At 42.1% G+C, this 11,456-nt stretch overlaps 2 protein-coding genes across 8 annotated transcripts in view; one reads left to right on the top strand and one right to left on the bottom strand.

Moving 5' to 3' along the window:
* CFDP1 (chromatin remodeling protein CFDP1) overlaps positions 1-9,105 on the bottom strand; it is a 145,273-nt gene extending 136,168 nt beyond the window's left edge. For all 7 annotated transcript variants that reach the window (XR_016391025.1, XM_022583172.2, XM_089903325.1 and 4 more), the window contains exons 1-2: positions 8,999-9,105; positions 1,018-1,135 (exon numbers count right to left, since the gene is read on the bottom strand). Coding sequence is in view for 6 of the 7 variants with exons in the window: in XM_022583172.2 (XP_022438880.1) it covers positions 1,018-1,135; positions 8,999-9,062 (182 nt within the window). In the remaining variant the exon portion in view is untranslated. The remainder of the gene's footprint in view (positions 1-1,017; positions 1,136-8,998) is intronic.
* A 677-nt stretch (positions 9,106-9,782) lies between these two features.
* Positions 9,783-11,456, top strand: LOC111179704 (tigger transposable element-derived protein 1). The gene has a single exon (XM_022583567.1). The coding sequence runs from the start codon at positions 9,783-9,785 to the stop codon at positions 11,454-11,456; it is 1,674 nt and encodes a 557-aa protein (XP_022439275.1).

The following is an 11,456-nucleotide window of genomic DNA, read 5'->3' on the forward strand; positions in this document are numbered from 1 at the left end:
TAACTTGTCAGAATTTTCATAATTTTTGGTGGGAGTGCAATTCAGTACCAGGCTTATAGAAGGTAATTTGTCTACACTTATAATTTTTTTTTTTTTTACTACATATAACACTGGGTCAAACAATTCTACTTCTACAGATCTAATTTACAAATATACATGTGTACAAAGACACATAAGAAGAATATTCACTGCAGTCTTATTTGATGTAGTAAAGATGAGGACAATCTAAAGGTCTCTCAATAAAGGAATGTTTAAATAAAGTAAGGTCTGTCCAGTAATGTAACACTACGCTGAAAAGAAAAAGGTATAGCTAAATATACTGCCATAGTATCATCTCCAAGATGTGAAATAAGGAAAGTGAGAAATGATATGCAGAGTATGCTACTATTCATTTTTTTTTTTTTTTTTAAGAGTAGGGAATTCCCTGGCGGTCCAGTTGTTAGGACTTCCCATGCTTCCACTGCAGGGGGCGTGGGTTCGATCCCTGGTCAGGGAAGTAAGATCCCGCGAGCCGCATGGCCAAAAAAAGAAAAAGTAGGAAATACATATATACATGATCGTACATACACAGATTTATCTCTGGTAACATAATTCTTCTGAGACAAAGCAACAAGGGCTAGAGATGGGGTACATATTTTTTGTAGCAATTGCTTTTTTCTTTTCTTTTGGCCGAACCACGCAGCTTGTGGGATCTTAGTTCCCTGACCAGGGATTGAACCCAGGCCCTGGCATTGGAAAGGCAGAGTTCTAACCCCTGGACTGCCAGGGAATTCCCGGGTTTTCAGTTTTAAACCAGGTGCACATATTACCTATTAACTTTTTTAAATTAAAGCTCAAAACATTTTAAAACTTGCCAGAGAATAAGAATTTAATCCTAAAATGTCACCAAATATTTCCCTCAATGAGAAAAAGGTTAGAAACCATGGCAGTAAGAAATCTATCATGAGACCAATCCCAGCAATCTGGAAGGTTATGACAACAGCCCCTGACTTCTAAGGGCCTTGAGGGCAGCATCACCTGGCCGGAATGCTCTGAGACTTTCTTTTTCTCTCTTTGGTTTTCTGTGTCTGCTCTTCACCATCCACTTCATCTTCCTTCACTAATTCATTTACATCATCTTCACTATACTCTCCACCTGAAATCACATAACAGGGTTGGTCAGACAGACAGGAATAAAGGTTTTCACATCAAGATGAGACATTTTCATTAAGAAAAAAATGTAGTACTTTCCTCTGTTCTTCACCAGACTAAAATAGCATTTCCTGAGGGACGTCTTCCCTATTCCTGAAGACTAGGCTAAGTTCTCCTATTCTAGGCCTCCAGGGCAGTCCATATTTCCCTCCTTAACGCACCCCACTTATATTTAATGCTTGCAATTTCTGCTACGCTCCACACACCATGAAAACTAATGAAAATCGCTATCTGTAAGGGTCAAGGCAGAAGACAGTGGGGTAAGCAGGGGCAGCAGAAGCAAGAGTTCTCAGTGTTTAATGCTCCGCAGAATTCCAAAAATCCCTTAAATTGAGCAAAGTTTAAATAAACAAACATAACCAAACTGATAACACAAGTCACAAAGAAAGGATTTACTCCAAGGACTTTATTTATTTATTTATTTTTAATGAATTTATTTATTTTATTTATTTATTTTTGGCTGTGTTGGGTCTTCGTTGCTACGTGCAGGCTTTCTCTAGTTGCAGTGAGCGGGGGCTACGCTTCGTTGCGGTGCTCGGGCTTCTCATCGCGGTGGCTTCTCTTGTTGCAGAGCACGGGCTCTAGCCACAAAGGCTTCAGTAGTTGCAGCTTGCAGGCTCAGTAGTTGTGGCTCACAGGCTCTAGAGCACAGGCTCAGTAGTTGTGGCACATGGGCTTAGTTGCTTTGTGGCATGTGGGATCTTCCCAGACCAGGGATCGAACCCGTGTCCACTGCATTGGCAAGCGGATTCTCAACCACTGCGCCACCAGGGAAGCCCCTCCAAGAACTTTAGAAACAGTATTTTGACTGTTCATCCTTAGCAAGATGCATTCTAAAGACCAAAAAAGTTCTATTCCTAGTAGTAACATTGGTGTTGGTATTTTGAAACTGTTCCTTTTATTATAGGTAAAAGAAAGTTAAGTAGTTATACTAATCTTGTTAGGAATCCAGAACTTCAGAGTAAGAAATGACACACAATTATAAAACCAAAGAAATTAAGAAATTAAGTGAAAACAAATGTTAAAACTGAACTTAAAATTCAGAACTCTTAACTCTTTTTAAGATAAATATTTTCTAGCTCTGTTCACTTAAATGGCATAGAAGCAATGTCACTCTAGTAGCAACGAGCATTTCTTTAAAGTTCAGATTGTATTCTTTGATATGACTCAAAACAAAAATGGCTCCCTGAAAAGGCCAGCTAATTTCAGGTCTGAGGGAAGGAAAGCACAAGGTGAAATGGGGGCATTTTGCTGTGCCAGAAAGCAAGGTAGTTATTTAAGAATAATGGGTCACATTAAAAGGATATAAGATCCAGCTTGAAAGAACTTTTAGTGGCCCAAAGTGATGACCTGACCATTAAAACGAATAACTGTTAGACTGAAACACACTGAATCGATAAAAAACTGTGACACCTTTATGATATATTTTTTTAAAAGACAGAAAAAATTATTTGTACCAGGGCTTCCCTGGTGGCGCAGTGGTTAAGAATCCGCCTGCCAATGCAGGGAACACGGGTTCGAGCCCTGGACCAGGAAGATCCCACATGCCGCGGAGCAACTAAGCCCGTGCACCACAACTACTGAGCCTGCGCTCTACAGCCCGCGAGCCACAACTACTGAGCCCACGTGCCACAACTACTGAAGCCCGTGCGCCTAGAGCCCGTGCTCCTCAACAAGAGAAGCCACCACAATGAGAAGCCTGCACACGTCAGTGAAGAATAGCCCCCGCTGGACGCAACTAGAGAAAGCCCATGTGCAGCAACGAAGACCCAACACAGCCAAAAATAAATAAATTAATTAATTTAAAAAATTATGTGCACCATTTTAGGTTACTATTAAGATTACTCCCTATTTTGAAAATTGGAAATTAAGGGAAATGAATTAAACATTTATCCTGCCCCACTAATGAGGAAAAGCTACACTTTCAGAAGAACATCAACCAATAAATGTAGAAGAACCACAAAATTAGAAAACCATCACTCTCACACTCTAATGATAGTAGTAATTTAGGCAAGGATTATCAAGTAATGTTAAAAAACAATTTAAGTTTTAACGATTAAGTATACTACCACACAGAATACTTTCCAATTCTAAGAAAAAATAATTACAAAACAGAAGGACCAAACTCTCATCATTCTGATCCAGAAGTCACAACCATGGGAATTAACCAGGTATTTTGTGTTTTCTGATGTTATGCATTATGAAACACTCAAGTCATCTATAATTTATTTTAGCTAAAATTATTTCATTTGAATCCACCAAGCATTTAGATCTAACTTCCAATTTAATGAAAATTCAAGGGACGAAGGAACAACCTAATACCATGAGGGAGCAACCAGACAAAATCAGAAGGTGAGACATTCTGCAGGACATACAGCCTGATCTCCTAAGCCAATCTAAGTCACAGAAACAGGAGTGTGCTAGATTTAAACAGATTTAAGGGATAGAACAACTGGATGATACATGTAGTCCTGAACTCAACGGTGATTTAAACAAAAAAGCTAAAGCCATTTTTGAGTCAACAAGGAAAACTTGAATATGGTTTGTATATTAGATGAGCTGAAAGTTTACTGAAATGGACAGGGACAGAATGTTCACTGAAAAGAGCAGGTTACAAAGTAACATGAAAAAACTATGATTTCTGGTTGGGGAAAAATACAAATAACTACACCCGGGTATAGAAAAAAGATCAGAGTGGGTTTCACTAAGGGACCAATACTGATAATCTCTGGGTGGTAGGAATGGAATGATTCTGATTTTTTATGTTTAATTGCCTGCATTTCCTAATTTTCTACAAAGTTCATGCACTGCTTTTGTAATAATATATAGCTATTTTTCTTCATAAAAATGGGTGAATGTTGTAGACAGTTGAGACAAAGAGATGCATATGGCTCTGGATCTTAAACATGAAAAAAGATGCTCAATCTCACTGATAAGAAAAAAGCAAATTTTAAATTACACAAACAACCACAAAAATCATGCAGTTACTCTAAGAGTAAGAAACAGAATAACAACCCTATAGACAAAAAAAGCACAAAATAAACAAATCTTTTTTTAATTGAAACTCCAAAGACTCAGAGCTTCCATCACCTTTTCAGTCCCCCATGCTTAATTTAAATATGAGTCAAACTGAATCACCAAAAAAATCTGAGAAAGTGTCTAACATAATAATGCCCAACACAAATGTACAGGGTGAATAAAATCACCTTAGCGGAAAGAGACTGTTTCCTCATTCTATCAGGCTAGCATTATTTGATACCAAAGCCAGGCAAGGAAATTACAAGAAAACTACAGACCAACATCCCTCATAAACAGATGCAAAACTCCTCAACAAAATTCAGTAATGTAGAAGAAGAATAATACATCAGGACCAAGTAAGTTTTATTCCAGAAATAAAAGGCTGTTCAAAAATTTTAAATCAATCACTGTAATTCATCACATTAACAGATAAAAGAAGAAAAACCACACATCAACAGATGGAGAAAAAGCATTTGACAAAATTCACCTCTCAGCAGATTAAGAATAGAGGGAATTTCTTTAACCTAATAAAACACATTAGGGGCAGTATATGCAGACTGCCAGGATTCAAATCCCAGCCCAGCTACTATCTAGCTGAGTGACTTTGGGTTCCTCAGTTTCTTCATGTGTGAAATGGAGAGCACAATAGCACATACTTGATAATGTTATGTGATTGAGTTAGTAATGAGTTAGACAATGTAAAGTGCTTAAAACACACACAAAAGGCATCTATGAAAAACCTATAGCTAACATTATACCAAATGGTGAAACAGTGATGCTTTCTCCTTAAGACTGGGAACAAGTAAAGGATATCCACTCTCACCTGTCCTATTCAATATTACTTTGGAAGTCTATACTAAGTACAATAAGGCAAGCAAAAGAAATAAAAGGTATGCCTATTGGAAAAGAGGAAATAAAACTGTTTCTATACACAGACAATATGATCTAATTTGGGGGGGGAGGGGAGGGTAAAGGTGGCCTTGGAACTGTTAATTTTAGTGGCAGTTACATAACTCTAAGCATTTGTCAAAAATTCATAGAACACTATAACGAAGAATGAATTTTACCATGCATAAGTTAAAAGTAAAAAAATTTAAAGCATTATTATTATTATTATTATTTGACAGGTAAGAAGTGGATTTATTTAGAGAGATACACATTCCATAGGAAGAATGCGGACCGTCTCTAAAGGCAAGAGCGGTCCCAGGGCATGGCGTCGTCTTGGAAAGTGAGAGCAGTCATGGGAGAAACATGCTCCACAGAGTGTGGGCCAGCTGAGAAGGGAAGAGGCCTTAAAGCATTAATAATATCCACAGAGCAATAAGATACTGCACACATGAAACAAGAACATGATGCTATTTAAAATTTGTGAAAAAACAAAAGTTATTCAAAATTAAAAATATCCAAGGGCCAGATTCAACACTGATACAAGAAAACAAAGCACATGCTGCCCAGTGGCTTCTGGAAGTTCCTGGTCCACTAGGTCAAAGAGCTTGAAGTGCTGCTGATGGGCAACAAATCCTACGGTGCTGAGACTACTCCCAATATCTCCTCCAAGAACCCCAAAGTCACTGTGGAAAGAGCCACCCACCTGGCCATCTGAGTCACCAATCCCAATGCCAGGCTGCACAGCAAAGAAAATGAACAGACAGCTCGTGTACACACTGCACTTGTGTTAATAAAAGCCATAAAACTCTGGGGAAAAAATGTAAAGACAAAAAAAACTCAACAGAGGAGTTAGATGGTAAAATACCGAAATATTCCCATAAAGTGAAAAAGAAATCAAAGGGTTAGAAAATAGAGAATAAAAATAGAGGAAGGGACTTCCCTGGTGGTCCAGTGGCTAAGACTCCCCACTCCCAAGGGAGGGGGCCTGGGTTCGATCCCTGGTCAGGGAACTAAATCACACATGCCGCAACTAAAGACTCCACATGCTGCAACTGAAAGATTCCACGTGCCACAACTAAAAGATCCCGCACCCGGAGACGAAGATCCCATGTGCTGTAGCTAAGACCCGGCGCAGCTAAATAAATACATACTTACATACATACTTCATACATACATAAATAAAATTTTTTTTAAAGTTTATCAAAAAAAAAAAAGTACAGGAAAATAGAACCAGTCCATAAGGTCTAAGGTAAGATTCAACACATAAATAATGATGATTCCAAAAAAATAAAATGGAGAAAACTGTCCCCCCATATTTAAAAAGTTCCAGAAGTGACTTCCCTGGTGGCGCAGTGGTTGAGAATCCGCCTGCCAACGCAGGGGACACAGGTGCGATCCCTGGCCTCGGAAGATCCCACATGCCGCAGAGCAACTAAGCCGGGGTGCCACAACTACTGAGCCTGCGCTCTAGAGCCCTCAAGCCACAACTATTGAGCCCATATGCCGCAACTACTGAAGCCTGCGTGCTCTAGGGCCTGTGCTCCGCAACAAAGAGTAGCACCCGCGAGGCAACAAAGACCCAACGCAGCCAAAAAAAAAAAAAAAAGTTCCAGAAGGCCCAGGAGAATGGATGAAAACAGACTCATACCAAGGTACAGTAAGTATATCACTGTGAAATATCAGAAAATATCAGAAACAAAGAGACGATTCTATCAACTTCCAGAGATAAATTTTATATAAATGAGGAAAAATTACTGACAAGAGACTTTTTAATAAAAACACTGGAAACTTAGAAAATAATGGAGGAATATCTTTAAAATTCAGATAGAAAATTATTATTATAGAATGCAGAATTACTATTACAGAACACAGAATTCTATACCAAATTAGTAATCATGCCTGAGGGTCAATATTTCACTATTTTTAGATAGTCGAGGTCTCAAAAAAAAAAAGTTTCTAAAAAAAATGCATCTTTCCTCAAGAAGTTATTTGAGGATTTATTCTCATTTTGGTGAAACACACCAAGAAAGAAGACATCATGGGACCCAAGGAACAGGGAATCCAAGAGAAAATGGAGGTAAAAGGAACATCCAGAGTGGTGGTGATGATGGAAAATCTTAGGTTTCAAAAACCAAGACAAATTGGAGCAGGTCAGACGGCAAAGATGGACTTCAAAAAGTGAAAGATTATCTAATGAATCTAAATATCTTGGGAGATGATTTAGACAATTTTGAAAGTTCCGGATCAAATCAGTAGTAAGTACATAGACTAAGCAACAACAAGAAAATGGCAATTATTAACTCCAGAGAAAACTAGTGCAGGAAAAGCAAAAACTAACTGTATATACCACATGGTCAGGCCTGAACAAGATGTCCACAAAGTAATTACAAAAAAAGGAAACAATACCAGTCTAACCCAAATTTCACATAGGAACATTGGCAGGCTGGGGAGTTGGGGAGGGTCTGAAGGTGAAACGGTGAGACTAAAGAGAATGTTAAAATAACACCTAACATGGATGGGTTAAGTCAACAGACAATGGAAGTACCAAATTTTAAACATAGAAAGCAGTTTCATGGGCTTCCTTGGTGGCGCAGTGGTTGAGAATCTGCCTGCCAATGCAGGGGACACGGGTTCGAGCCCTGGTCTGGGAAGATCCCACGTGCCGCGGAGCAACTAGGCCCGTGAGCCACAACTACTGAGCCTGCACGTCTGGAGCCTGTGCTCCGCAACAAGAGAGGCCGCGATAGTGAGAGGCCCGCGCATCGCGATGAAGAGTGGCCCCTGCTTGCCGCAACTAGAGAAAGCCCTCGCACAGAATCGAAGAGCGAACACAGCCAAAAATAAATAATAAATTAAGAAAAAAAAAAAAAAAGAAAGCAGTTTCTTCTGGGGAGGATTGACAGGTATGAGGGGTGATGGAAACGGTTGTTTCAAAAATAAGCCTTTCAAAAATATTTGACTATTTTGAAACAGGCGCATGCATAACTCTGATTAAAATGAAAACTAGTTTTCAAATGATCACACTGGCCGATACCGAAGACCAACGTTGGTGGACAAGAATGGAACCCAGGAAACCAACTGGGAAGCTATGGCGAGTCTTAGTGTTAATGGTAGTTCAGTAAGAGCGAGACTGGGGAGGAACTGATCAGAAATTAACCTTCTACGCAGCCGCAAACAGAACTTAATGATTGGTTAGACCAAAACAGTGAGAATAAGGACAACTCCCAAGGTTTTGTTTTGTTTTTAACCTGAGCTACTGTACGGGCAGATACTTCTAATGACATGGGGAAGCCTGCGGAAGGTGCAGGAGGGCGGAAGGGGTAGGTTTGGGTGACATTACTTTGGCCCGGTTCGGTTTTAGAAGCCTATACAAAAACAAAAAATCCAAGGTCTGATCAGAGAGCAATGGGTATAGACGTTGCAAAGAGGCAAAGGGCATCATTATGTGAACTTTTTAACAACCAGATCCCTTTTGAGAACAGCAAGTGAAGAGACCTATCTGGAATGTGATGCTAAGCTAGCAATTCTCTGGGGACGGAAGGCCTGGCGATAAGACTGCCTTTCAGAAGATTTCAGGGCTGGTAAGGGTACGCGATGACCGACCACCGCCAGCTTCACCAGAGGCAGAGCGGAGTTCACGTGCCGGTTCCCGCGCTCCGAGAGGCGGCGGCGGCCGAAGCCAGGCCGTGAGAAGCAGCTGCGCGAGACGTCCCCGTGCACACTTCCTGGGCCACGGGGCCCGCACGGTGCAAGCAGGCGGGCGAGGGCGCGGGGCGGGGACGCTTGAGACCCGCGCCACGCGGCCACTGGGCCACCGGGCCCACGAATGCCGGGCAAAGCGCCCCTCACGTGAGGCGCGGGGCGGGACAAGCCGCCCCTCGCCTCAGGTGGAATCGCTCACCGGATGGCACGTAGTCTTCGTCCTCCTCCGAGGTGGAGAAGTCTTCGGAATCGAATTCCTCCATGTCGCTGCCGCGCGGGGCGAACACCGCCGCAGCAGCTACCCCCAACGGCAAAGCTCTAGGGAGAGACCATAGATAGAGCTGCTGCAGGGGCGGCGGTCGCTGGGGAGGCCCCCGCAGCGTGTGCAAAGGCGCAAAGAGTGCTACGTGATCCAAATGCGACACTTCCGGGCCAAAGCCCCGGGCTTGACGCTGCTGTGGCGGTTGGCGGAACACGGGCTCCGTGCTGAAGCGGTGCATGCTGGAACTTGTAGTCCCCAGTGCTACCAGACGCTTTGATTTAGTAAATATGCTTAAACGAAATTTGTTTTGTCCACGGGAATACAGATGACCTTCGTTATTCACCGGTTGGTATTTTTGTATTCGCTTACTTGTTAAAATTTACTGTCACCCCAAAAATCAATATTCGCGGTGCTTTCTGGGGTTATTCGCGGACATGCGCAGAGAGTGAAAGTTTTGAGTCAACCAGTGGTGGCTTGTACCGACGTTGGAGGCGGATGATCCGCTATCTTGCTTCGGCTCTCGTACTCCAAATAAGTGTCCTCTTCGCAATCTGTTTAGTGCCGCGTTTTTTTGCATTTTTTGTGCTTTTTGTTGGTGATTTCGCTGTTTAAAATGACCCCTGAGCGTAGTGCTGCGGTGCTGCCTAGTGTTCCTAAGCGCAAGAAGGCTGTGATGTGCCTTATGGAGAAAATACGTGTGTTAGATAAGCTTCGTTCAGGCATGAGTTGTAGTGCTGTTGGCCGTGAGTTCAACGTTAATGAGTCAACAATCCGGTACATCAAGAAAAAGGAAAAGGAAATTCGCCGATCTGTACGTGAGGCTGCTCCGGAGAGTGCTAAAGTGACATCTATAGTGCGTGAGGAAGCTATGGAAAAGATGGAAAAGCGGCTCAATTTGTGGATTCATGAGATGACAACCGATAAAAAAGGTGTGGTGGACAGCATTGTTGTGAGGCTGAAAGCCAAAGAAATTTACGGCCACGTTACCCAGGGTCAGAAAAACGTGAAACCCTTCTCGGCTAGCGCTGGCTGGCTTGCACGTTTCAAAAGGCGATATGGTGTGAGTAATGTTAAGCTTGCAGGTGAGGCAAGTTCTGCAGATCAGGAGGCTGCGGAAGAATTTAAAAAATACCTGCTAAGTGTTATTCAGGAAAAGGGGTACGTGGAAGAGCAGGTTTTCAATGCTGATGAGACTGGCCTATTTTACAAAGACGTTGGCAAAAGAACCTATATAACGCAAATGGCCTCCAAAGCCCCTGGCTTTAAATCATTCCAGGATTATGCAACCCTGCTTTTGTGCGCCAATGCCAAGGGCGACTTTAAGTGCAAACCCCTAATGGTGTACAGAGCTCCAAGTTCACAAGCAGTTAAAGGGAAAAGCGTGAATCATATGCCGGTCCATTGGAGGTGGAACAAAAAAGCATGGATGACTTCTGATTGGTTCCACAGCTGCTTCATACCAGAAGTTGAATACTATCTCCAGGGCAGAAACCTTGCCTTCAAGATTTTGTTAATTTTGGATAATGCCCCAGTCCATTGCTGTGAAGAACTCAAAAATGCCCACCCCAACGTAGAAGTCCTTTTCATGCCCCCAAATACTACGTCTCTCATCCAACCCCTGGATCAGGGCATAATAAAAGCCTTCAAGGCGCACTATACTAGGGAGCTTTATAGCAAGGCTTTTGAGGCTCTCAAAGCCAACAAGGAGACTACCATGATGGACTATTGGAAGTCAGTCACTATACGCAACGTTATTGATTATGTTGGCACAGCATGGGACAACATCAAGCAGGCTACTATCAATAATTGTTGGAAAAATGTTTGGCCGGACTGTGTAGAAAATTTTGAAGGCTTTGAAGGTGTTACAGAAAGTATAAAGAACAGTGTCAAAAACATAATGCATATCGCATGGCAAATAAGTGGAGAAGGCTTTGATGACATGAGAGAAGAAGATGTGGAGGAAATTTTGGCAGAGAAGGCAGTAGAACCCACCAATGAAGACTTGGACGAGATGGCAAAACAAGGCGTTGGAGTCAGTGATGATGAAGATGGTGATGAAAGTCAGCCTAAGAGTCCAGGAATTGTCCCTCTTACAGCGGCCAAAATATCAGAATGGAACTCTGCCTTGGAAACAATTTTCAGTGACATGGAAGAGTGTGACCCTATGCTTGATCGCAGCCTCAAATTTAAGCGCTTAGCCTCCTGTGCATTTGCCCCCTATGCCAAGATGCTTAAAGATTTGAGGCAAAAAGCCAGGCAGACGGGGTTGACCCAATTTTTGGAGCCAGTTTGGGGGGGGAAATTGCCAACTCCATCAACAAGTGGTGAGAGCCAAACCTCTGAGGTTGAACTGATGGATGTCAACCTGCCACCCTCTTCCTCTTCTGCAGAATGA

The sequence above is a fragment of the Delphinapterus leucas genome, chromosome 20, assembly GCF_059928025.1.
Source record: "Delphinapterus leucas isolate spDelLeu-1000000601 "Yukka" chromosome 20, BTC_Dleu_Yukka2, whole genome shotgun sequence".
Lineage (NCBI taxonomy): Eukaryota > Metazoa > Chordata > Mammalia > Artiodactyla > Monodontidae > Delphinapterus > Delphinapterus leucas.

Excerpts from the sequence above, each read along its gene's own strand:
- LOC111179704 (XM_022583567.1), top strand. The coding sequence starts at position 9,783 with ATGAGTTGTAGTGCTGTTGGCCGTGAGTTCAACGTTAATGAGTCAACA.